The sequence below is a fragment of the Pleurodeles waltl genome, chromosome 12 (genome assembly GCF_031143425.1).
Source record: "Pleurodeles waltl isolate 20211129_DDA chromosome 12, aPleWal1.hap1.20221129, whole genome shotgun sequence".
Classification (NCBI taxonomy): domain Eukaryota; kingdom Metazoa; phylum Chordata; class Amphibia; order Caudata; family Salamandridae; genus Pleurodeles; species Pleurodeles waltl.
Window position 1 is genome coordinate 687,400,678 of NC_090451.1, and position 27,767 is coordinate 687,428,444.

Genomic DNA, 27,767 nt, shown 5'->3' on the forward strand with positions numbered 1-27,767 from the left:
TTTGTGTTGTGAAGGTCTCCTGTTGACAACATCCAGTGGTACTAACAATTGAGGACCACCTAGATACCAACTCAAGGGCTCACTCCAGCTGAGCTTGAAACTGTTGGTGGGGACGTGGTGACCCTAAAAGTGTTTTCCTACCTGTTCCACAGGGATTATTCTCCCTCAAATAGTTATGGGCAGTCTTTCAGTATGATGCCAGTCCACTTTAGGTTTAAGAGTGCAGCATCGGGTGAGGCCTGCTGACCCCTGAAAAACAATCCATAAATTCAGTCTTGTAAATTAGTCCCTCGCTTTCCAGCCTCAAGGTAACAATTAGATAATGTATACCTATGCCCTTGGCAAAAGGAATTCCTTTCAGTTCCTATGAATTTCAAAAGTCCTTTTGCTTCCTAAAGGCCATAAAGAGTGTTGTATACCACCAGGAACACTAGTTTTGGAGGGGGAGTATCGCTTGCAGAAAATGTGTTGGAGTGAATTATGTCTTTTCTAACAGAATTTGTGACAATTCTTCCCTTATACATAGACACAAGGTGTGCTAACAGGAGCCAAGTTTGCACCCTCATACACCAAAATTTGCATGGTTTGTTTTGGAAATTTGCCCTTTTTGCAGGTTCACCCAGGAATTTGTTTTCACCTTTTTGCTGAAACCTTATTTTTCCTGCATAGAACTCTGTGCACTTTACCCATGCTAACCCGTGGTAAAGTGTTATTGCTCCACCTTTCAACAAGATTAAATTTGTATACACTGGATTTATGTAATTTTCCTACGAGTTTCTAATATATGGTACACAAAATACCCAATGATTGCAAATTATTAGGGGTGTGTGGGGAGCTCTGCTCCGCTGGCGGAGCTAACGTAGTTTTTGGAACTCTTCACCCTGCTTAGAGAAGCAGTAGAAAGGGTCAGGTGCAAGGGGATGGAGTTAAACGGGGTTGGTTTAACAATTATTGATACTGTTCTTGTGTATAAGTAATGTTAGTCAGCTGACGGGAGTGATGTGCTATTTACACATTTTAATGTAGAAATGAATCCTAGCTGAGGGCCACTGATAGTGAGTACCTTGCTCCAGCATCTTCTTGGACCTGTTTCATGCTCTTCTGAATCATAAAATACAAAAAAAACAAAAGTTCCCATTTCTACCCACCTTCTCTCCGCGAGTCCGGAATGGGCCTTTCGCTGCAATCATTTCATACAGAGTCACTCCAAGTGTGAAGTAGTCAACACACCAGTCATATTCATCCCCTTTCAGTAACTCTGGAGCCATGAAACCTGCGAGGAGTGAAAAGTAAAAAAGAAAAGTTTGGTAGGCCACAGGGAAGCCCCTTGAAAATCCAGGGGACCCTGTGAGGGATGTGGTAGACAACACGTGGAATCACAGGAAAGGACGCGTTTGCTTACGCAAGGAAAGGGGTGCTGGAGAGAGATAGACATGAAGGTATGTGGAAGGGTCACCGGATTCACAAGGATACTTTGCAATAATGTACCTGGTCATCATCGATGAGACAATACATATTTGCCGGATGACCTTGAAGTCAACATCATGAAAACTAATAAAAGACCCATGGATTGAAACGATTCCTCTAAACACTATAGGACAAGGGGTTTCTGAGATTTTCTCCAGATCTCTCTGTTTCATTATTCAAACCAATATATCAGTTTATTTATTATTACTTTTTTTTCTTTTAAGAATCAAATTACAATTCTTTTGACGACAATGGAAAAAAAAACACTATTTCCAATCACAGCGAGGTGAGCAGATGAACTCGGAAAAGAAAGATCTCAAACTCATTGCAGGCACGCCAGTTTCCATAGAAAACTCATAAGGGTAAGATCTTTCCAATGGAAACTCGCAGCGGGCAAGTTTTTTCTGCTAAAAAACTTCGAGTAGAAATTTCCAGACACCAAGAGCCTTCCCTAGGAAAATCATGTTAGGCAATATTTGCATTCCTTTTGAAATTTATAGCAAGTAAAAGTTTCATTAGAAGTTCAAAGTAGGCAATCCAACTCCATGGAGCATTCTAAAAAAAAAACCTTTCCTTTGAAGTTCTTAGCCGGAAAGAAATTCTAATTGGAAATTATGACCAGGAAAGAGCTTTCATTTTTAATTTTAGAACTGGAAACTACCACTCCACTGTGACTTACAAGCAGAGGAAACCTTTTATTGTAAATTCAGAGCAGACAAACCCTTGCGGAAGGACTTTTCCACCGGTCAAGACTTTTCCAAAGGAAATACAATTAGTCAAGATATTTCTTGAAAACATCCTTTCCATTACAGATCCACAGCATTGACTCACCAGGTGTTCCCGCATAGCCTTTTGTCTTGGACTGCCCTTCTTGAAGTTCTACCGCCAGCCCCATATCCGAGAGCCTGACATGCCCTATAGAGAAGGACAACTTTCATCAGAGCATCCAAGGAGCTACATCAAATGTTCATGACTGAGGATTCTGCCTTTTCAATAAATAATAACCACATTCATGAACAACAGCCTTTCAAGCTTTTGTCCTACATTCAATTGTTCTCTGTTATACACAGGGAAGGGCCAGGTAGCAGAGGAGTGTTACATCCGTCTCTCACCTGCATCGTCCAGTAAAACGTTCTCCGGTTTCAAGTCCCGATATATGATGCGGTTCTGGTGGAGATGCTCCAGTCCACAGATGATCTGAGCAGTATAGAAAGCAGCCCTCTCCTCAGAGAAACCAGGATTCTGCAAGTCCACATCATAGATGTGGAACCTAGAGTTGTGATAAGGTATCGAGACAGTACTTAGCGGAAAAGTAGAAACATAGTTCAGGGCTAAGCACATCAAACTGCTTTCCAGCATATACCTCTAAGTGTCATTAAGAGTGGACACTCCCATGCTCCCCACCTCTTCCTAGTTTCCCCTGCGTATAAATCAATACATTTCTGAACTTTTTTTAAGTTGTAAAAGTGGCTTTATGTAAACTGAAAACTTTGATAGACCTGTGACAAGTGAAATTTTAATTTGTTCTTATTGCTGTAACTGGACTAGAAAAACCCAATGTAAAGAACTGGCAGTATACACATACTGGACTATGGTTTGATGTACTAGGTCTTGTGTCAACAAAGCAGTCACTGCTTTTCACAGTGATATGTTTGCAAATCTAGTTGGAGGGCCTGATTCACAAAGTCTCCGCACTCGTGGCGGAATCTCCACATGGCGCACAGTGCAGCGTGCCAGGCAGAGATTTAGCCACAAGTGCAGAGCCTCTTCCACGACTGTGGAAACTCTTTGTTAATCAGACCCTTATTTTGTACTGAGATAGACTTAATAATTTGTTGCAATGCAAAACAGACTTTTGAGAAATTCACAAAAAATCTAACTAACGAATATTATTGAGGCAGCTTCTTCTTTGAGAATGGATAACACTCTTTTCACTGTCAGTATCCAATCAATTGTTTGCAGCCACAAACCACTGATTCATGTGATTATTAGTAACACAAACCTAATTTCACTCCTCCTTCCCTAATGAATGAAGTCATAACGTATATGTTGCGAGTCGCAAAAACAATTGCAACTCGCAATGTACCCATAGTACATTGCAACCTTGGGTCTTGTGGTGGCAGTGCCTGCAATTTCGAGATTTTTGCGAGTTATGGTCTGCTATTATGCCTTTGTATTGCTTGATACTTGCAAATTTTAATAAGCCATTACAATAAGTTTCTCTCATGTTTTTACTTTATCCATCTAGGGCCAGATGTAGCAAAGGGTTTGAGAGTCGCAAACGGCAAAAAATGCCGTTTGTGAGGCGCAAAAGCCCCTCTGCTATGCAGAAATGCATTTTGCGAGTCGGATCCGACTCGCAAAATGCATTTCCGACTCGCAAAATAGGAAGGGGTGTTCCCTTCCTATTTGCGACTCGCAATGCTATTCAATTTCATTTGCGACTGCGAAAGCAGTCGCAAATGAAATTGCAGTTACCATCCACTTGAAGTGGATGGTAACCCAGTCGCAAACGGGAAGGGGTCCCCATGGGACCCCTTCCCCTTTGTGACCGGAAAAAAATAAAAATAAATTCAGAGCAGGCAGTGGTCCAATGGACCACTGCCTGCCCTGAAAAAACCCGAAACTAAAGGTTTCGTTTTTTTTTTTCCAAATGCAGCTCGTTTTCCTTTAAGGAAAACGGGCTGCAGATGGAAAAAAAAAACTGCTTTATTAAAAAGCAGTCACGGACATGGTGGTCTGCTGACTCCAGCAGGCCACCATCCCCGTGAGTGCCCATACTCGCAATGGGGTCACAAACTGCGACCCACCTCATTAATATTAATGAGGTGGGTCTTTGCGACCCCATTGCGAGTTGCAGAAGATGTCTGAGACACCTTTCTGCATAGCAAATTGCGACTTGCAATTTGCGAGTCGCACAGACTCGCAAATTGCAAGTCGCAATTTGCTTTTTTCCTACATCTGGCCCTTAGTCTCTCATGTAATGCACCAGATACATTTCAGTGGAATTTAGCAAGCAGCCTCCAAGTTACCATGTCCCAAGGGCCATATGTTACCTCACTTGTTAGAACTCCTCAAGTTATGTATGTTTTTGCGGCCAGTACGTTTAGTCTCAAAATGAGGGAATGGAAATATACAACTGAGAGCAGCTAATGGAAAAATAAAATGGCTCCAAACTAAGTAAGATTTGATGAGTCTGTCCACTTATTTGGACCAACGACTGCCAGTTATGTAATTACTATTTATTTATAAATATCTTTCAGTCTTAGAAAAGTCAACGTCATGTGATGCCATCAAATTAAAAAGTAACAGGGCAACTCTTGCTGTAATATCATTGGGTGCAGAATCAAAGGTCATGTGACGTCACATCCTGTGATGTTGTCAACGAGAGAGTCAAAGGGCACTTGATTGACTCCGGCTGGCACTTTAGTGAACTGATGTTTGATGGTCTTTGATGATCTTTAGCTAGAACAATGGCCAATGTAAAGATTACATTTGCAAGGAAGTGGGTAGGAGCCAGTTCCAAAGCAGACAGGGAAAGGAGTCCTAAATATAAAAACTATCCTCACTACTTTATTCAACTTCAGTCAGTGACTAGAACTTATTCTACATGAGAAAATTCCAAACCAAGGGACTGAACCAGGACTTCACAGTTCATCAAATGGAACATGATTTTAGAGAATGCGATGTGAGCTCTTTCTGGTATAATCTGACAAAGAAATGGAAAGAATGACCTAGCAGAGAGGAGATAACATGTCTAGCATTCAGAACAAGACATTTCTTAGGCAGGGCAAGGGGTCACCCCTAGATATAATGATAAAAAATCCTGCATGGAATATTAGCATATGAGCCCTAGAGGGAATGGAGCTGCAATCTGCCTCCTTTAACAAGCAAACCTCCACAGTAGGGAAGATGTTCTCCTATAATACCACCGGTCCACCAGTAAAAAGGATGAGAGGAGGAGTCTTGCATATTTTAGAGAATGGCTTCAAGTGAGCATGGGAGTAAAACGATCCGACCTGAAAGGAGGTCAGAGGACCTACAGGAATAGGCACAAAGGTAGTTCAGTACTCCTCTCCATTAGCACTTTCATGGAAAACAGTATCCTGGCAGGGTCCCATACCTGAGGTCCCCTCCGTTCATGATGGTCATGACAAGGCAAAGGTCTGTCTTGGTTTGGAAGGCGTAGGCCAGCAGGACGATGAAGCGGCTGTGAACCTTGGCCAGGATCCTCTTCTCCACGATGGCACCCTGCGACCAAGACGAACCAGAGAGGTGTCACAAACTCCGCTCAGAAGGGGTAGGATTGTGTAGATTACAGGGTGCTCAGGGCTCCATTAGCATCAAACACAGCGTTACAGAGCACCGTGGTACCCGACTCACCTCTAAGACCGTGCCTCAGATATCAAAGCAATAACATCATCTCATAGTGTATGCATGGTGTATGAAGGTTTCAAGGCACTTGACCCTAAAGCACGGTCCATGATTTTTGCATGATGCACACCAACCATACGGTCAAGCATCTAGACCTACGGTGTGTCAATGCTGTCTAAATAGCCTGCAGGCCTGGAGCAGAGTCCCAGAAAACATTGACACTGACCGCTGATAGCGGGTATGTTTGTGTATGAGGGAGCATGCATGTTACTTACAACACATATATGACTATAAGAAGGTACCTGACATCAAGCTTGTTCAGGCATTGTTTAATGCCATGCAGGATACACAACTACTACAGGAAAGACAGACAGTCCACTCATCCATGGCCTGGGGCCTTGTGTGGGCTAGGCAGGGGTGTGGGAGTTGCTAGCCCTAGGGTAGTGAGGAGTGGTGTTTTCCTTGCCCTTGTGTGAGGAGAGGCAGGTTTGGTGCATCAGTCCTCCCCGTCCCACCACATAAGGGGGTTCAGTGGGAGACTTCCCTCCCGCCTCTTGGGGAAAGATGAAGAGATAGATAGACAGACATGCAACAGGGCCCTAAGCGGTTAACTGCTGTATTCATCTACCCAACAGCAGCCAAAGAGGCCATTTTCTTGCTAGCACCAGGGCCCATGGCATCGTTGTTACATTACTGGGCACTATCGGCGGTCTGGGTGCCACTTGCCAAGACTGCATGTCTTGTTTCCACTTTTAGCTCTTTAATCCCCCCATAAGACATCCCCTGCCTCTTCTTCCCACTCTTACAGGTTAGTTTTCATCCCGTATTTCTCCCTTTGCCACTGTTTTACCGTCTTTATTTTCCTCCCCCTTTCCCACTTATATTTATTCTCTTGCTTTTTTGGTTGAGGAAAAATAATTGCCAGTCCCCAATAGTGAGTGCCGGTGTTCAGCATCTGCATCCACCAGCTCAAATTAAGCATTGGCTGACACCGCTTACCTTTTCCAAGGGTGGAGGAACCCACCACATCCACCAGCTCAAATTAAGCATTGGCTTCCACCGCTTACCTTTTCCAAGGGTGGAGGAACCCACCACATCCACCAGCTCAAAGTAAGCATTGGCTGCCACCGCTTACCTTTGCCAAGGGTGGAGGAACCCACCTCATCTTGCACACAGCATAGCGGGGAAAATACTTCACTCCACCCTCACCTTGCCACAGTTAGCAGCTGCCTCACTCCTCCCTGGCACACACAATGTGTCAGGCCATGCAGGAGTGGTCATCTGTCAACTCCACCCCTGCCTCCCCACACCCTTCCGCATGTGGGTACTAGGTGAAGAGGCTGGCACCATTACATTTCCAATTTGGAGAAGGTCTCAGCAATGGGCTCTTTCACGTCCAGCACATTGCTGAAAGCCACAGTGGATCAGATCAGGTACCATCCACCGCTGCGTCTTATCTGCAGGTAGGGCACAGGGGTGGGTGTCACATCACCCACACCTCACTGTGTTTTTTTAGATACCATCCTTGTGCACAGCAAGGGGGGCATGCGTCACGTCCCGCCTTGGTTGGGATGAGGGAGGGTCCCTGAGCAAGAAACAAAGCATGAGTGGCACACTTCCCTGACCCTTTGACAAGGTGTAGGGAAGAAGTACTAAACCACCCATTGCCCCCCCGCCCTCCCCAATCTTGGGCAAGAGGAGCTAGAAGACTCTACTGCACCACGGGGGTTAATGTATGAACCCCCCACCCCATAATACTTTTGCAATCTTCAATTATGTTAAAAACACCGTGATATATATATATAAAACAAAAGTTGACCCTGTAGATTGGGGTGTGCTAAAGAACCACTCTCTATTACTCGGGCTCAGTTATAAAAAGATTTCAACATTTTAAGTGGCATATTGAAAACAAGTTACAGGGTAGTGGGTTTTAGGAGGGTAAGAGAAATCCAGCTGTGAGAGCCATTACAGGCACCACTACCATTACCACAATTCCTACCACTACTAACACAACTACAACCATTACCACCACATCAGCATTACCCCTACTACTATTTTTAGTGTTGCTAATACCTTTGGCCCCGTTTGACGAGTCTTCACAAACCTTTCCAAATAGGTGCTTCTTTTTGACTAGTTTTTGAATAGAAAGTTTCGGGGTGATCTGTCAAGTGGAGGCTGAGGAAAAAGGGAGGGGGGGCAAAAAAATGCAAAATCCCCATGCATATCCCATGCACTTATTTAGGAAGCGCTCCCCCAGAAACTACTGAACGGAATGATACCACATTTGGCAGGAAGCTAGGCCTTGGTCCACAGGTTGTGTATTTTGTAATTTGGTGTAAATCCGTTCAGTAGTTTTTGAGAAATTAAGGTTTAAACTTAATTGTATATCTGGACAGTTGGGTACACAAGAGGCTTGCAAGCATCTTGCGGGAGTGCCAATTTAAAGTTAGAGGACTCGGATTGTCACAGCGAGCTTTTTTTCCCCCCCCTTTGGCCATCTTCATCCTGCAAAAGTGAGACTCCCGCAGGAGCAAACGTTGTAATTCTCTGTCAGCAATATGAGAAAAAATTTGCTGGCAGCCATTACAGGACTTTGAGACTTCGGGCCTGATTTAGATATTGCCGGATGGGGTACTACAGCTGCCAAAATCTAAATCCCACAATATAATGGAATTTAGATTTTGGTGGATCAGTCTGCCAATATCTGAATCAGGGCCTAGAGTTCCCTGTCCTGAAGCAAAATAATACATAAATAAGATAAGGGGCAATGTAGACATATCTTGTCCACCCCTTAGGGCCCATCAAATACACAATTTGTGTGACCTGTGGACAAAAATCCTCAATAAAATGGACCACATTCTTCAGTTATAGGTCCAGGGGAGCCCACCCCGGGGCTGCAGACCATAAGGAGGGGGGGATGCGTGGCTGTCCTTTTCTAGCCATTTTAGGCCCTGGGGACCCCCACCCCAGGGGGTCAACATGTTCAAAAAAGGGAAGAGAGATGCGTCTGAGACTTTAATGGCCCCAGGAACCCTCGGGATTGGCTTTACGATTGGTAATAAACTATTAGTGTACATTAATAAAAACTAGGAATTCACTGAAATAAAAGGTTAAGGTAACATTATAGTTAGGTGTAATAAAAAAAAGACCTGTTTTGTTTAAGAGAAAAAAATACTTTTGCAATTATCTGGGAAAAAAAATAAAGGTTAAAGTAACCTTATGGGAACTCAAAAAAACACCAGTTATACTTAGCAGAGCTAGCTATAACTTGTGTCCCAGCCATGCACTGCTTATCCCCTCACATATTACATCACACATGGCATATTATTTGACATCATTTATGACATCTCACAGGGATGTGGGATTCCTATCGCCCGGACATCTTGTTTGGGGTCAAGGGCAACAAGTTTTTATGTATACTTTGTCCTTGGGACAAGTAGGCCCAACCCCCTGCAGCACAAACCCTTTGGCTGCCTGATTACAGAGAGTGGAACTCTCTGCAGTTGAGGTAATGTGTTACCAAAAGATAATGCTGTTCGAACTTGTATTTATGGTTCATTATTTGAAAGCCTTCATTATTAGGGTGAGTGCTGTAAATAAATGTTTTAAGGTCACACTTCACTACTGACGTTGGTTCCAGTACAAAAAAAAAAAAACGTGTATACACATGTTTGAAAAGTTTAGGCTATAAGGCTAAGTATAATGCTCCCAGAATGCTCTCTGATTATATGCAAATGAAGTGTCATTTAGTAAAATGTGTTGATGCATGCTAGTATTTCCCAAAAATATTTCTAATGGAAAATCAGTGTAACCGTTTTCAACACGATTATGGGAAGCATGAAAATAAACAAACACTGACAAAGCCAACTGATCTGACATATTTTTATAAGTCTTTTAGTTTCATCAATGCGTGTCTTGTTTTGACATGGCTTTTGTAACACTTTATTGTTGTGGGAGCTACCAGGCCCTCAACATTGTAACAAACACTGGCAACCCCCCCCCCCAAAAGTTTTTGAACTCTCTAAAAGCACACCAGCGGCATAACAAAGGCCCCGCAGCCGCCCTCCAGGGGGCCCCTTCAGCACAGCACCTGCCCTGAGTGAGTCTGGAGAGGGGGCTCCTCCATGTTCTTTACAAAGGGGCACCCTCCAGTTTAGTTACGTCACTGATTGCCACTGTAGTTCCTGACACTGAACAAAACTACTTTGTGTGGCAATATGCTCCTTGTGGAAGAGCAGAATGCGATCATTCACAGTAAAGCCGGCCGAAAGAGGGAGAAATAGAAGTTTAATAAAAACAAAATGTCTTTGTTAACACCAGACCTAATTAGGAACCAAGACCCACATGTAGGTAGCTTTTTGCATGTCGCAAACAGCGACTTTCGCTGTTGCGACATGCAAAAAGCACACTGCGATGCACAAACCCAGTTTTGCGATTCGGTAACCTGGTTATCGAATCGCAAAACGGGTTTGCGACTCGCAATTAGTAAGGGGTGTTCCCTTCCTAATTGCGACTCGCAGTGCAATGTAGGATTGTTTTGTGACCGCGGGCGCAAACCAATCGCAGTTTGCACCCATTTCAAATGGGTGCTAACACTTTCGCAAAAGGGAAGGGATCCCCATGGGACCCCTTCCCCATTGTGAATGTCTCTGTAAACATTTTTTCACATTTCATTTTTGTTATGCATCTCGTTTTCCTTTAAGGAAAACGTGCTGCATTACAAAAAAAAAAACTGCTTTATTGAAAAGCAGTCACAGACATGGTGGTCTGCTGTCTCCAGCAGGCCACCATCCCTGTGAGGGCCGCCATTCGCGAAGGGGTCGCAAATTGCGACCCACCTCATGATTATTCATGAGGTGGGCATTTGCGAAGCCCTTGCGAATCACAGATGGTGTCAGGGACACCATCCTACATTCGGATTAGCGACTCGCAATTTGCAGGTCGCAAATCTGAACCTACCTACATGTGGCCCCAAATTCTTAAAGAAAGTCACAAAAGTGCACCCATGGTATATGTCGTACCCCTACAAAATATTTGTGAACTGTATTTTAGCATGGGTAAATACGATGTGTAGATTTGCTCATGTAAAAATCTATTGAGCATTTGCAAGTTCATTTTCCCTCCAGCCACTTTCTTCCCAACCCTGGAAGAAGTTCTGATTCTGCCATTGTCAGGAGTAAATGTCCAACCTTTCTTATTATGGGAAAATATTAGAGAGAAGCTGGTAAAAATCTTTAAAACATGCAGGTTAGTAGGTTTGCAGACTCAAAGGCATTCCAGCCCTAGAACTATTGCTTACTGCTTCCTACAGCCCCAGTATGCAGATCTGCAGAAAGGTGGCAAAATAAGGAAATTGCTACAGTAGGGATTGAAACTGCAAGTATTCAAGCCCTACTATGGTAGTAGCCCTGGCATAATCAGAGAGGCTATTATCAGAGCACTTACATAATGAGATTGCTGCCATAATTTGTCGCCACACTACATGGCACCAAAGGGACAAGTAGATCTTTTTACAGGACAAGTAGATTTGAGAAGCAACCTGTCCACTGGACAAGTAGATATTTTAATAAATTCCACACCCCTGCATCTCAAATTGCATCATTGATGACATCACCCAAGCTTCTTTTTTTACACATTACTCTATAAATTATAGGCCTGAAAATAAGTACAAAATAGCTCAGAATATTATGAAGCATCATTAATGCCATCATAGATACAAATAACTCCCTTAGGTGTGGCACGCATGTGTTATGTGCAACATTGACCCTATACCATATACTTCACGGGAAGCCTAGTTCATGTTAACAATCAACCATAGAAATATGGGAAACCCTAATTTCACACAATGTTCAATGTCTATACAACTGTTCAGAGAAAGACAAGATCCTCAAGGTACTCTACAACCATTCCAAAATGAATGCCCTATTAAAGGACAGCTTTTGGTGGCCAAGATGGCGGCGTGAGCAGACGCGTATCCGCGAGCTCTGCCGCCCGGGCCCCAACATAAGCTGGCAACCCAGGATTGCCATATCCCGGACCCCCCCGGCTTGGAGAAGGGCGACAGGAGACTGAGGGAACCCCGAGGAGGGTATCCGGGGCGCCCGCAGGTGCGGAGGACCGCGGCGTTGCGCCTCTCGGCCTTGGCTCGCGCCTGCTGATGGCGAGAGCGGAACGCGGTGGGTAGGCTGCGTGGTGTGGCCCAGCGGTCGCGGCGCTGGGAGTGGCCCGCCGGGGCACAGACGTCCTGCGCGGGGCCCAGGTGGCAGAGGAGGTAAGGGGAGCCTCGCGCCTGGAGCCGGGTCCCGGGAGGTGCCCGGTGAGTGGGGCCTACGAAGGCTGGAGTGGCCAGCTTTGTTTTCTGCCCTGGCGGCAGAGAAGGACTCCTGGCAAGAGGCCGGGCGGCGGGGAGTGCGGCCAGCCTGCCTCCGGTCCCTGGTGGAGGAGCCTGGTGTGGCTCAGGAAATGGGGCCCCTTGGTCGGCGGTGCAACCGGCCCGCAGTGGTTTGCCCAGGACGGGACGGGGCACGTGAGGAGTAGATGGTCCCGGAGAGAGCCTGAGTATGGTGAATACCCGTGGTGCTGGCTGGAGTGCGACGGAGTGAGGACCATAGTATTACTGCCTTGATCAGTGGAGGATAGCTAGAGGAGAACATTGGTGACCGAGACTCGCTCACATAACGAAGGACCTTCAGTGAGGGCAGTGGGACTGCGACTGGGCATAACATTAATCTGGTGCAGCACTGGACCTCTCATGGCGTCCTCCAAACCAAAACGGGACCAGTCAGTGAGGGAAATGTTGACCAGGTCCCACCCGGCACAGGATAGGTCGGCTGAGGGGTCGGCTGTGATGCGGCCTCCTGTGGAACGTGGGGAGGCGGAGGAGGATGGTGAGGCCCCAGTTATGAAAGGCTTTCTTACCTCCTTGTTTGATTTGCTTCGGAGAGATCTGCAAGACCTTCGGAGGGACATCTCTCAAGAGCTGAAGGATCTGCGTGGGGAGGTCACGTCCCTGGGGGAGCGCGTGGCAAATGTAGAGGATGGCGAGATCTCTCGAGGAGAGGAGGTGGAAACCATGCAACAGGAGATTATACGCCTCCGGGAGCAGCAGGATCTCCTACAGATCCCAGTTGAGGATTTAGAGAACTGGTCACGACGGCATAACATACGTATTAGGGGCGCCCCGGCCAGAGCAGAGAAGGAGGACATTGGAGAGTTTGTCACAGCACTGTTTCGCTCGGTCCTCGGCCCGGATGATGTACGAGAGATTACGCTGGATCGGGTTCACTGTGTGGGCCGCCCCGGAGGGACCAGGGAACGTCCACCTGACATTTTAGCGTGTGTCCATAACTTGGGTACTAAAGAAAGCATCCTGAAGAGAACCCGCAACCTTCTCAGGTACAGTTCCGGGGGCACGCGCTTTAGCTGTTTCAGGACCTCTCACTCCGGACTTTGTAGAGATGGCGAGAATTCAAGCCCATCACTGAGTACTTGCGGGCGCATTCCACGTCTTACTCATGGGGTCACCCCTTTCGCCTCATATTCCCGTGGGAGGATCAGGTGGGGCAGGTGAAATCGGTGCCAGATGCACGGGGGATCTTGCATTTGGAGGAGAATGATTGAGATGCTGGCACGCATGTAGAGGCGGCAGCTGGGGACCGACCACGCTGGAGGGGGAAAGAAAGGAAGAGGAAGCAGCAGCAGCCTACCACGACGGAGCAAGCATTGGAAAGGCAGTCAGTACTGAGTAGCTTGGCTGCTGGGACCAATGCCTAAGCACTGGGCAACCGGGGGCTGCTACATTGATCTGGGGTCGCGCCTGTTTATGTCTTGAGACCATTTGGGAGGGGCCTGGGTGGTGGAGTCGCTGGTCGCAAAACAACAATTTTCGGTGGTTCTACTGCTCCTGTTAGAACTTTGCCTATGTGGGGATGTGTGTCAGAGGACTTCTATGTTGTGAGCACTTGTTGTGCGTTTTGGTTGTGTGTTGGTGTGCTTCCCCTGGAATTTACATGGGAGTTGATCTGGCTTGCTGGCCCTGTACATGGGAGCGGCTTATGCGCTGCTCCAGGCTCCTGCCCCCCTGGAGAGATCCCCGCCCCCAGAGCGTAACCTGTTTGGTGCCACATGTCCCTTAAGTGTTTAAGCTTAAATGTTTGGGGGCTCAACAGTCCGGCTAAGAGGTTAGCAATCCTGTCGGGCCTTGAGAGGTCTGGGAGCCATGTCTGCCTTTTGCAGGAGACGCACTTCCTGCCCAAGGACACATATTGTATGCGCTCCAAGTGGTTCCCTAGGCAGTTCTGGTCCTCAGCCTCCACAAAACATGCTGGGGTGGCGATACTATTGTCAAGGACCTTCCATGGGGAGGTGGTAGCCAAGATAAATGAGGTGCAGGGTACGTTCCTGGCCCTTAGGGTACTGGTGGGGTCCTTTTTCTTTACTATTGCTACATTATATGCCCCTAATGTGCAGCAAGAAACCTTTATGAGGCAGGCCATCTCCCCAATGCTCGAAACACCGGATAGGGCTTTGCTAGTGGGAGGCGACTTTAACCTGGTAATGGACAATGAGTTAGACAGATCAGGGCATCGATTTGGACAGACTGGGGCACTGACAGTGGCAGGGCGACAGTGGTTGGCTGACTGCGGACTGGAGGATGTGTGGAGGAGGGTGCACCCTACACTTAGGGATTACTCTTTTTACTCTGCGGCCACTAAGACGTATGCACGTATAGACTTTTTCCTGGCCTCCCCAGAGTTCCTCTCTCGGATTGGTGAGACCACAATAGAGCCTCGGGCCCTAACGGACCATGCACCTATTACTCTGGAGGCCAGATTGGATGTAGGGCGAGTGGGAAGCCCGTGTTGGCACTTTAGGGATACCATACTGCAGAGCAAGGCGGCTGAGGAGACGCTGCGGCGTGTGATTGTGGAATATATTAGCTTTAATGACGAAGGGAATATTAGTTTGGAGACTCTGTGGGAGACCCTGAAAGTAGTGGTCCGGGGGGGAAGTAATGTCACTATCAGCTAAAGATAATAAAGCAAGGAGGGAGTAGAGGGCGGTTTTAGAGCAGAAGATGGCGGCCCTGGAACGCTCAGATAAGTATACTGGTGCACCTAGAGTGTGGAGGGAGCTGGAGAAGGCACGCCAGCAGCTGAAGCGGTTGGACTGGGATACAGCGGAATATGCAATAGTACGGCTTAAGCACAAATATTACACCGGGAGCAATAGGTGTGGGAAGCTTCTGGCGCACCTGTTCAGAGCACAGCGCTCGGCTATGGTGATTAAAATGGTGCGCTCTCCCTCTAGAGGTGAGGTCCAGATGGATGATCAAATAGCGGAGGTTTTTGCTGAATATTATGGGGAGTTATATGCTGCGAATACACAGTGCGATGCGGACCCTGCTGCCTTTCTCGCTGGAATTTTTATTGATCCACTTGGTGAACGTGAGGCGTCCTCCTTAGATCAGCCTATTAGGGTGGAGCAGGGAAATCCCCTGGCGCAGATGGCTTTACGGCACTTTTCTATAAAACCTTCTGCCCGGAGCTGGCGCCAATCTTGACGCAGCTATTTAGCTTTTTCCGAGTGTCCGGGGCCCTCGCCTAGCATGCTAGAGGCTACTATTGCGGTCATTCATAAGCCTGGGAAGGACCCAGAGGAGTGTGCTTCTTATAGGCCCATCTCGCTTCTGAATATAGATGCCAAGCTGTTTACTGGTATACTGGCTCATCGCCTTAATCCCTATATGCCGGGTCTTACAGATCCAGATCAGGCGGGGTTCATACCTCATCGTCAATGCAGTGATAACACAAAGCGACTTCTGCACTTAATAGATAAAAATAGCAGATCTTGTAGGGAGGCGCTTCTCCTCTCTATTGATGCGGCGAAGGCGTTTGATAGGGTTCATTGGCCTTATCTCTTTCAGGTGCTGGAGCGCTTTGGGTTGGGCCCGGGGTTTAGAACCTGGATCTGATGCATTTATCGCTCCCCTAAGGCTTCTGTTCGGGTTAATGGAACTCTGTCCCTGCCGTTTCAGATAGGGAGGGGAACACGACAGGGCTGCCCGCTCTCCCCCTTACTTTTTGCGTTGTACATGGAGCCCTTTGCGCAGCGTCTACGCAACAATCCCCATGTTTCTGGCGTTAAGTTTGGGGGAGACTACCACCTCATTAGCCTGTACGCAGATGATGTGATTCTTACCCTCGCGGAGCCCATGGTCTCACTGTGGCGTCCATTAGTGAGTTCAGTCAGGTATCTGGGTTTCGGTGAATATGCAGAAATCGCAGGTCCTCAGTCTGTCTACCTCCCCCGAGCATGCAGAAAGTTTGCGGGCCCGATATCCTTTTATATGGTCGACGTTGCAAGTATCCTTTTTGGGTATTGAACTGGCGACCACGGCGGCGAAGACGGCAAGTTTGAACTATGCTACGTTAGTTTGCGAGGTGCTGCGGGATCTGGGGAATTAGGGGAAATATAAACTCTCCTGGTTGGGTAGGGTTTCGGCAGTGAAGATGACCGTGTTGTCGGGTATACTCTCTATGTGTTTCAGGCGCTCCCTCTGACCCCTCCGTCTCGGACGATTGCGACCCTTCAGTCTGCGATTGTAAAATTTATCTGGGATGGACGACCGGCCCGCCTCCCGAGCAATGTCCCATATCGCCCAAAGGGAGAGGGGGGGACTGGCTGTGCCCTGCCTCTTGCGCTATTTCCAAGCTGCTCAGCTGCGCTTTCTTTTGGAGTGGAGTCGGCCGCTTACTGAGAAACACTGGTGCTTCATGGATCAGGCGGTGGCAGTGTCCCACATTTGGATGGAGCCTTGGCTCAGATGCCGGCATAGGGCGCAGGGGCTATATACCTCCCCGATCACGGGAGTGACGTTCCTCGTATGGGATATGGTGGCGAGTCGGCTGGGGTTGATGACGTTTCGGTCACATATGATACCGATTTGTGCGAACCCGGACTTTGCGCCCGGTCAGCAGGTAGAGAATTTTCGCCGCTGGTATGATGGTGGCTGAAAAAGGGTGGGAAGCCTTTTTGATGAGAATGGGGTGATTCCTTTTGATCAGATATGGGAGACGTACGGGTTGACCGAGACGGATAGACTGTTGTATTATCAAGTGCGGCACCAGGCCCTCATGCCAGCGAACAGGGCTTTGATAGATAGGCCGCTTACCCTGTGTGAGGAATGAATAATGACAAAGAAGGACGATAAACGGGTGGTATCGGAGCTTTATCGATGCTTACAGAGTGTGGAGCATCCGCCTAAGACTAAAGGACAGCAGAGATGGGAGAGGGAGCTCGGGAGGGAGCTTACAGAGGGGGACTGGGACATCATATTTTAGAACACATCATACGGCCTATAATGCTGCGGGGACAGAGGCGGCACATAAGATGGCTTCCTATTGGTATTATACCCCAGCAAGGATACAGCCTGGGACCCCGCTAAGTCTGGCCTTCGTTGGAGGGGGTGCGGTAACACGGGCAAACTAGTACATCTTCTTTGGCACTGCCCCAAGCTGCAGAGATACTGGACGAGTATACTGGATGACATTGATAAGGTGTTTGACAGAGATCCCCAGATTTCCATCGTATATATTGTTGGGACTACCCAATTCTCTCACCTTCCCCCTTCGATTGTTGGGGGGGGCGTCAAATGGCCTTAGCTCTCAATGCTGCACTGCAGGTGATTCTCGCCTTATGGGGCTCAGATCGGTTGCCGACGTACGAGTCTTGGCTCCAGAAGCTGTGGTTCTTCCTGGCGATGGAGAAGCTTACACTAGCTTCTAAACAGAGGGCAGGTGACATATGTACATTGTGGAGGCCATTCCTCCAGATCCTGTCGACCGAGTTTACTGAACTGACGTGTCCAGCATATCTAAGGGTCCTGGGGCTGACACGAGAGGCTTGAGGGAATAAGGAGCCATGTGGAGCCTGGAGAGGGGCTGTGGCAATAGTGTGAAGAGGTTGAGAGTGTGTGGGGATGGGAGAGGGGCGCGGCATTTTGGAGGGGAAGTGCAGTTCTTTTTCTGTTCCTGTTGTATTTTGAGTTTAGCTCTGAGAGACTCGACTGTTGTGCTTTGACTATTTTGCTCTTTATGTAAGCGGGACTGGACAAGGGGTGGTGTTTGTCCCAGCGGCAGAACAGCAACCATGTGACATAGCCCTTAATGTGAAGATATGGGACTTTTGATATATCAATAGTCGAATAAGTAGAGGTTTTGATGCAGAGCTTTGTACTGTTTTGTGTGTTAAATACCAATAAACAGATTTGATCCATAAAGGACAGCTTTTATCTGTATCAAACCCCTCACAGTCACCGAACCTACATTGAGAAATGAAGTTATCAGTAGATAAGTGGGTACTGTAAACATTATTCGGCCTACGCAGTGTTTACTCTGTGCCACACTGTTTGCAGACAGTGAAACTCTCATGAGAATTACACCACAGAGTCTTTTTAAAACTATCTATTTAGAACTGCGTACTCTATGCAACACATCAAAAAAGAGACTATTTGTTTAAAATAACCAAAAATAACCAAGGTCTGAAGGTGCTAAAGATCATACTACCTGCAGCGTTCATACTGTGGTGAACCCTTTACACATAGCACATTTTATGAAGCTGAACAAGCATATATACATGGGTTAGTAAAACATGCACACAGGCTTACGTGTCATGCTACGATGATTCTGCCTAATAGCTCTAAACTGCTTACTATTCTTAGGGGCATATTTATCAGAGTGTTGTGTCACGTTTGCACTATGCAATGTGGTACATACATGATGCAAAACTCCAAGTCAGATTTACTAACCTGCGCAAAGTCATGTTGTGTGGCTGAGTGGCATTATAAATCGGGAATAGCGCAACACAGCGCAAATGGATGCATTGCGCTACTCTGCCGCGGGTAGGTGTTCCAAGGGCACCGTGGTAGGTATTCCCACACAACTACTATGAATTTTGACAGATTTCTGGGAATGCGCCAAAATCGTAAGCCTTCCCAGGGGAGGCATAACGAGGAGAAATATATTTTTTCCTCCTCGTTTATTCCTTTATTTATGTTGGCTTCAATTTGCAGCACACATAGAAAGAGAAAAAAGGCTCTCAGGACTGTTTCTGTGCAGGAAGGTGCACCTTCCTGCCCAAAAACAAACCTGTATGCAACACAGGCACCCTTGCACCATGGTACAAGGTGCCTGCATTGGCGCTAGGCAGCCCATAGTGCGCCAGCACCAGGGAAAGGACAGGAATCACCATATTACCTTAAATACAGCAAATTCCTGCCCTTTACCAGTGGCGCAGCAAGGTGACCTGCAGCGCTGCATTTGCCCCTTAGTATCTACTACGTAGAATCTTTGCCCTGTTGGAAACTTTTTCTGCAGAACCAAAACACTTGTGTGGAACCTACTGGACACATGTCGTCGACTGTCATCTGCACACAGAGTTACCCTTCACTACCAAGTTTTATAACATGTTCAATACTTCTACACACCTATTAGGCATTACAAGCACGTGTTTTATAAACATTTACACTCATTTGCCGGACAAGGCTGTACAAAATAAGGTAGAAATGTAATATGGTAGTTACCCGCCACTATGTAAACTATAAAACAAACTAACACACTCATTGGATGACGTCATTTGAGATGTCATGAGTGATGCAATATGTGAGGTCATAAGCAGTGCATGGTGGGTGCACAGGACGTACTTAGCGCTGGTGAATTTCTGTGTTTTTTTGAGTTCAAAACATTAATGTCACTAACATATAATATATATATCTCCTATCGGCAGTTGCCAGTAGGTAGTTATAGTTGGGACCTGCCTATATCTTTGGCACAACATTTTCCAGAAAAAGTGTTCCAGTAAAACGTACTGTACAGGGAAAGTTTCGGGGTGATCCGTCAAGCGTGGGCCAAGAAAAACAGGGAGGGGGCGTCAAAAAACTTGCGTTTTCCATTATAATTTCCAGGCTAATTTTAGACACAACTACAGCCTGAACCACTGGTCAGAATTACAACAGATTTGGCAGAAAAGTTGCTCTGGTTCCAGAAAGAGTGCTGTGCTTTTTGCTATTTGGTGTAAATCCATTCAGTACTTTTTTGAAATATTAAAAGAAAACTCAATATAGATATCTAGAGGCACAAACGCTTTGTGAACAATAACTAGCTTGTGCAGGGAAATACAGAGCTCTAATTGGTTGCTAACACTTCAAGCAGGAAGGGCTGGTACCCATCTTGGATTAAAAAAAACAAAAACAAAAAAGCATGGTAAGGTCACGCTGACCCCTTAGCTCTTAGTCCCTCCCCCGAGGGGAAAAAAAAAAGCATTAATTTGGGGCAAAAATTTAAGAAAAAAACCAAGCGCAGGCTCCAACACTTGTTTTAAGAAGCCCCTGGGTGGGCATTTTGAAATAAAGGAGGGGGTGAATGGGGCCCCCTTTTAAGGTGGTTTGATGCCCTAGAAACCACCAAATCCCTGGGAGCTATTTATAATGAATGCTGGGGACTGTGTGCCCCCCCGCAGGGCTTGGGACTGCCACTTCCCTGGGACAGTAATGTAATATATTGTGGGGCTGTGTAACCCCCAGCAGCCATGGGGATTGCCACCTCCCTGGGACTGTAATCAAATACAAGGCATGGCGGAGGGGAGTGCAACCCCACTGCAGAGCCAGGGAACGCCACCTCCCCAGGAATGTTATCAAATAAAATGCAGGCCGCCGCATGGCAGCCCTGGGGACCGCCACCTCTCTGGGGTTGTAATCAAATACAATGTGGGTGGGTCATGCAGGTCCCCTAAAACCCTGGGGAAACAGCTCTCCCTTGCAGAAAGTAAAGTTTTCATCTGTTTCCCTGCAGACAAATGTGTGTGCAGGGAAACAGATGAAAACATTTCTCTCACAAGGAGGGAGCCGCTATTTAAAGCAGCTCCCAGCTTACAGGAGCAATGCCGGCTCCCACAGGCTACCTCTGCGGTCCTGTCATTCTGTCTGTCTCTGTCTCTCTCACATCCCATAAAGGGATGGAGGAGAGAAAGAGATTGTTATTGCAATGGTCTCTTCACACAATGACTTTATAGAGTCAGACTAGCAATATGTTTGATAAAAATGTTATAGTTATGTTTGGCTGGAGAGCAGAAAAAAGTCACTTTTGGCTTAATGGTTAAGGTCCAACCTCCGCCAAAGGTCATGCACGGCAGTGGTTGGATTAACATATAGTAATTTAAATTAATTTAAGTTAAAAAAGAAACATAGAAACTCACTGAAAAAAACAAAGGTTACAGGGACATTATAGTTAGGAAAGAGTTTTAAAAAAACATAGAAATTCACTTAAAAAAACAAAGGGTACAGGGACATTATAGTTAGGAAAGAGAGTTTTGAAAAAACATAGAAATTCACTTAAAAAAACAAAGGGTACAGGGGCCTTATAGTTAGGTTCTGAATTTACTCATACAAAGCCTTAGAAATTCAGCAGTTCTAGTTATGCTTACGTCAAGAAAGTATGACTTTTGTCCTTTAGCCATGTACAACCTACAGCCAGGCCCTGAGTCCAGCCCCCAGACCAGCCAACCCCAAGCTGCTCACAGCCTTTGGCTGTGCGCGGTGGGAGTTTTGTGTGTGAGTGGTGTATTTTGTTTTCCATTGTGGTTCAGATTCACCTTAAAGTTACATGTGGTGGGCGCGCAGTGTTGCGGTGGATTCGCAGATCCGCGGTTTGGGTAAAAATATTGGTTTTGCCCAATTTCTTGCCCAACTGTCCTATTGGGTCAGGATACCTGTACCCTGACCACTTATCTGATTTTTAAATTTTTTTCCCCTCCCTAACCAACTTTCTGCCAAATCTGCTGTAAACACGTTCAGCGGTCCGTGCTGTAGTTGTGTCTAAAAATCCCCATGGGAAATTGCTTGGGTCCCTTTCCTATCCACCCTTCTTTTTCTCAGGCCCGCTAAATCAATCACCCTGAAACTTTCAGCACATGAGCTGAATTGAGTGGCAAACTAGTTTTGAAAATTTTGTGAAGAATTGTCAAACGGCGCCAAAGATATAGGCAAAACAAAAATGGTGTGTGTATGGAAATTAAGTCCTAATTATAACTGCTTACTGGCTATCAACATTGTGTGATAGATAGATAGATAGATAGATAGATAGATAGATAGATAGATAGATAGATAGATGAGTGGCATTACACTACAGTTAAAGTGCCGGAACTGCTAATCAGCAGAGATGGAGAATTTCTTCTCCACCAGTACGGGGTCATATCATTGTCTCTTTATGGTAATCCTCAGATGAGTTAGAAAGTCCTTTAAAACTTCTATTTGGAAAAAAAAGAATCTTCTGAAAGAAGCTGTAATTGCTTTGCATTGGCCAGTCAGTGAGTGACAGATGGTGTCTGCCATGGAGTCACTGAGGGCTTAAGGTTTCCGGTTTTGTAGCCGTCTTTACTAAATAGAGGTTGGAGGGGAACTGAACCAAAAATAGTCTTTGAGAAGCTTTTGCTGTCCGTTAATGCAACAAGTGTGTTAGTGGCAGAGGTGAGGAGAGGCAAAGGGGTTTAGTGACTGCGCTTGCAGAGCTCTGAAGCTGAGGAGATCAGACAGGTGCATTCTGTATTGTGCAGTGATGTCACCAAGAGTACATTTTGCAAAGAAATCAAGCATTGTGCTGAATTCTCGATATTTAAAGATTTTTTTTTTTAAGAAAGGGTGTGGTAAATGTTTTCAGGTGCCAGGATCGTGGATGGTTTCACATACGGGTTTACACAATTGTTTCCTGCTAAATTTTATGAACTTTCAGGCTGTTGTCCATTGCAAAGTTGCATTCATCCGTCATTTGTGCAAGGTGTTCTGTACCTTTGTCTCGTAGGCTCTCATTATTCTAATGAGACTACTGAATTTTGAGCAGCAAGATTGTCGACAGTGTGGAGACTGAGTCTGACCCGCGATGGATGACACCTGTCGCCCCAAATCCGGGCTTTGGTCCGGCTAACTAGCAGTGCCACTCAGGTCGCATCCCGTTCTCTCCTTCACAATTCGGTCTCATACATAAATGACAAACGGAAGCTGTATATGTTCTAATGATTGGTTTAATAAAACGACTGCATCTTAGATAGCAAAGTGTGAGCTGCAATAACCAGAACGACACAACATGACAATATTAAAATGGTGACTAGGAGAGTGAAGCACAAAAATAACGCTATCATATTGTCACTAGAATTTATGGACTATTTCCTATTTAAGTCATAATCTGAGCACAGCATGTTAAACTCTAATCCTGCCTTTCAGGTTCCCCCGGGAGGACATCGACCCTCATACCTGAGCAAAGGCCTGTAGTCTGCCTTAGCATCTGCAGCGAAGCATTCAGCAATCAGCATACAGTTGTGGTTCCCTGGCTGGAATCTCCCTCTTAACGTGTAATGGCAATAGGAAGTGTTTTTAATATAACACAGCTGATGTTCTAAGAAAATGTCCCTACGTAAGGATGTGTATTTTCTACGAATGTTGGAGACTAAACTTCTACCTCGTTCACCGGCAATGTACCAAACTGTAGCCTTGACTGAAGCACAAAAGTGATCAAGAATGTCTTGTTTGAGAACACAATGCTGGGCTAAGCAAAAACAAGACCGTAAAACTGGTTATTGTAAAAATAACAATGCGAAGCTGAATAAAAGATATCTAGGTCAAAGTGCACAGTGGCCTAGTGTGTTCAACTAACGTGCATGGAGCTATAACTAGAATGGCTACACAACACCTTGTGTGATAATTGAGACTGTAGTTCGATAAATGTCACTCTGATTGAATCCAGCCTAGCTAGAATCTCTTACTGTTCTCGAAGTTTTTTTCAATGCATGAGGGAAAATATTTGCAGATTTGTTTTCTCTTCAAATGTACTTTTTGTGGTGCTTCACTATGCACAGTGGAAGTACACAGGAAAAGAACACCAACGATGCCCTTCTAAGTATACTTAATGCAGAGCCAATTTCCAAGTGTTTAATTAGAATATGTGCAGACATATTCAGAAGAAATTGGCCAAGAATTGTTTTTGAAATACTTATAAAGTTGCAAAGCTTCCAATAGAAATTTCCCAAAGTTCATATTGAAACATCGAAATGCTGAACCCATCTCGCATTATCTGTTTTTTTTTATTTAATTACTTTATTTGCAATTTTACATCCAATAAAGCCAAGATGGAATAAGCACCCGACATTCGTGAAACAGAACATTATTAGCAAAACAATTGAGGCAGTAACAACTTAAAAAGAAAAAAACTGTTAAAAAAAACTTTTAAAAAAAATAACAATGTAACATGCATGAGCAAAAACAGTTTTGTGTGTTTATATGTTAAGCTGTTACTGTTGCTATGTTTTCGCTAACAACACACCAACATTACACATTGAATAAGTGGAGTCGTGCTTGTATACGGAAGCCCCAAAGAGACAAAAATCCCAAAGTTTACACTTTTGCAGATACGTTGGGTTTTGCCTAATTTACGCATCTTCCCACGTCATTCTGAAACAGTTGAACACAAGCCAGCCACATGCTGATGGCACCGCAGACTGTCATTCACTGACTGTCTGACGTAGGTGAAGTGTCGCCTGTTTTGGAATTATAAGCAAAACCGCGACTGTCCAGTGTGGAGGCTGCAGATATGTCAATTTCTGTGAATATTTGCAAGCTCTCAAAAAAGGGGAATTGTTCGCTTACAATGGAAAATACAATAAAGCGAAGACTGCAGGGAAAACAAGAAAACAAAAAGCAGAGACTGGTGGGGGCGAGGTGGCCGGAAGCATAAGGGTCACCCCCACCCCCCAATGTAAATCTTTGTGGAGAGAAGAAATAACCAGGAGGCCCCTCGCCATCCCTGCCAGGGCCAGAAGGTACAGGTACCTTGGGCTCCAGTAGCAGAGGGACAAAAGGCTCTCCCCGGTCTTGGTGATCTGCTGGGAGGCACCCCCGCCCCCCAAATGTATGAAGATCCGCCCAGCAAAGGGTTACTTTAAAGGAGCCACGCTTGCAGGTGAGGTACTCCCTTAACCTGTGACACTCATGCCTGTTGAGTATGTTTGTTGCAGCCACTATAACTTACACAGCTTGGTCAACCTCATCTCCCATGTGCCAGGACATGTACATACACAGTGGCTGACCACTGAAAGCCATTTGATTAAAAAGAAAAACATGGACTGTTTTGGAAAAACTTTTAGGCCTTCGGTGAATGTGAATGCATGGATGGATGGATGGATGTCTACTGGGCCTTTCAGGCCTGGTAATATTAAAGAATGATGTGTTTTTGTCATGCATGACAATGGCACATACGTCTCCTCTCAGTCAGTAAATTAAACACCTGAGCACTAAGAAGGCCAATCTCTGAAGATCCTAATTTAGCTAGAAAGGGTTTGTTTGGGAGGAAATAAATGCTATTAGTAAAGTCAACCCAAACCGCTGTGTTACATTCGGACTCCAGAGTTTATGCTTCCCCAGGCCAAGCACTCTTAGAAAATGCCAGCCAGGATGGATAAAATGTCCCCTTTGTCTTATGGAACGTTTATACACGCGTAGGATTCATTGTCTCTGTATGTGTGTGTCATGTAAAGTGCTTCAACACCCTACGCTGGTATGAGAGGAGCTATAAAACAAATGAAATACATATCACTGAGGGGCTATGGAGAGATGAGGCACTGTTGGAGGGTGATGGTGAGGGAATCATTGAAGAGCCCCAGTAAGTATTGCTGTATCCTGGTGCACCGTGAGGTCATCATTTACTACGCTTTAAAAACAAATACAATTGAATATATAATGAGATGTGTTGTAGAATGCAACCTGTACCTGTAAGAGTATTAGTCTATGCTGGTGCTATTTACCAAGGACACCTTTGCATTAAACTGAATATTTTTTTTTTGTTACAGGTAGGTGGCTACCATCTGCTGACACCAAGGTGATAAAGACTGATAAAAATAGAAAAGCTCCTGAAAGTTGTCAGTAGAAGACATATTTAAGCAGGCTCACTATGCACAGAAACCATAACTACAGGAGGGTGAAGACTCTGGGCAATCTGATTGTCAGTATCGTTAATGCATGGTTGTGATTGGCCTTTTGAACTGAGGGCGGGTCGGAAGTCTGCCAGCAGGGAGAATGTTCTAACTCGATGTGCCAATATGCTTGAGCTGGGAAAAAGAGAGGAGCCAATGGCAGTTGTTGCTACAATATAGAACAAAGGGTTATCCACCTGAGAGGACATTACCTACAGAAACTTCCCACAGCACCACTGCAAGCTCCAGGTGCACTGGAGTTGGACAGGTAATTGCTAGTGTTCCCTACGCGGCTGGCAAATCATTCCTAAAGTGGCCTGGTCCCCTTTGGCTCAAGTTGGACTGCTGTAGCCATGGATTTGGAACCCGGCCTAGTGTAGCATCAAAGGGAAGCCAGTAAGTGGGCATCATGGTTGATCCCCATGTTGGTCCTACAAACCTCCTGGGTAGGTTACAGGACCAGAAGCAACCTCCTGGGCCCCACAGAGACAGGCAGTGTATCTGTTTTCGTGCTTACAATCCTTAAGGCTGAGGCCGCTTGCAGCCCTAGTTACAAATGTACATTTTGCATTTGACAAGAGTGTGTCCCAGGATGGAATCGTCCTGGAGTTATGTGGTGACAACGATTAATTAAATAAGTAGTAGGAATGTGGTAAAAATCTGTAAAAGCCTCTTTGCTTGTAATATGGCAGAAATGTCAGCATTGCAAAATGAAATTGCCTTTTCACCATGACTGTTCCCAGTGCCCACATCCGCAAATTGCTATACACTGGGTACCCCCGGGATCCCGCCCAGATGGCTCGATGGAAGAAAGATGGATTAGAATGGGATTTAGCAGATGAACAGCACACGAAGATTACAATGAAGAGATGATAGAATTACAGGTAAAATTGCTGAGTGAGCGGAATCGTTGTTAAGGATTTACTACTTTTCGGTATTCACAAAGGTAAGTTACTATAAGTAACTTTATGACTAGTATTTTTACTAGTAGTTACTAACCTTTGTGAATACCACAAAGAGGTAAAGTTAGACTTTTGGTAGAAGTTAGACTTTTGGTCAAACTTTACTTTTGAGAATCGGGCTCTGAGTGGGAAGGGAGCATTGAGGGGGTCTGGTTACCTCTTTATCGTTGAGGGACCCCAAGGAGTTATATGAGTGAGCAAAATATACGAATCCTACTTCAATATTTATGCTAAGTGACCTAATCATGCCACAAGCAGGGTCTCAGTGGGACCCCCTGCCTCCTGATAAGTCTCCCCTTTGCATAAATTCGAGACTAAAAATTCCAGTGATCGATTTCCTTACAATGCATGTAATGGAAAGTGAGTCTGTGGGCTGTGCTATGTGATAGGTTCCTTGTCTTTGTATAGACGAGTGGGGGATTCATATTAGGCCTGAGTAGAGTTCACGGAGGTCTGCTCGCGGAACTCTGCAAAGTGACCCCAAAAACTCCAGCATGCTACGCAGTTATGCAAGCGGCAGAGTGCGTTAAGTCGCGCCTTTCGCGCTGGGTGTTTGTCCCACGCTGAAAAATCAGTACTAACGGCACAACACGCAATGCAAGAGGGTACTGCTTCTTTTCTGCCACTCGAGTAGATGTAAGTCATCATGATGCTGTAAGTGACATTTTAAGAATCTGTGGGACCCCGGCCAAGATATAGGTTGATGTCCCCGCTGTTTGCAGCAACTTTGAATGTATAACCTCCTTCAGCTCATTTAAGCCCTCATGATGCCAAACAATATTGAATTATATGCTAAACCTTCAGAAATGGCAACACACAAAACAACCAAAACCTCAAGACGCCTTGTGTTCCCAAGCCAAACAGAACAAAAAGAAAGCTTGGACAAGCATTGATAAAGCTGATTCTTTTGAGTTTAAATGTGTTTATTTGAAAACTACATTTTAAGTGGAA

At 45.7% G+C, this 27,767-nt stretch overlaps 1 protein-coding gene across 1 annotated transcript in view; it reads right to left on the reverse strand.

Moving 5' to 3' along the window:
• The window catches only part of LOC138268751 (rhodopsin kinase GRK1-like), an 84,747-nt gene that overhangs the window by 6,013 nt on the left and 50,967 nt on the right, over positions 1–27,767 (reverse strand). The window contains exons 3-6 of the mRNA XM_069218739.1: positions 5,591–5,718; positions 2,580–2,737; positions 2,299–2,382; positions 1,149–1,273 (exon numbers count right to left, since the gene is read on the reverse strand). Coding sequence (XP_069074840.1) covers positions 1,149–1,273; positions 2,299–2,382; positions 2,580–2,737; positions 5,591–5,718 — 495 coding nt within the window. The remainder of the gene's footprint in view (positions 1–1,148; positions 1,274–2,298; positions 2,383–2,579; positions 2,738–5,590; positions 5,719–27,767) is intronic.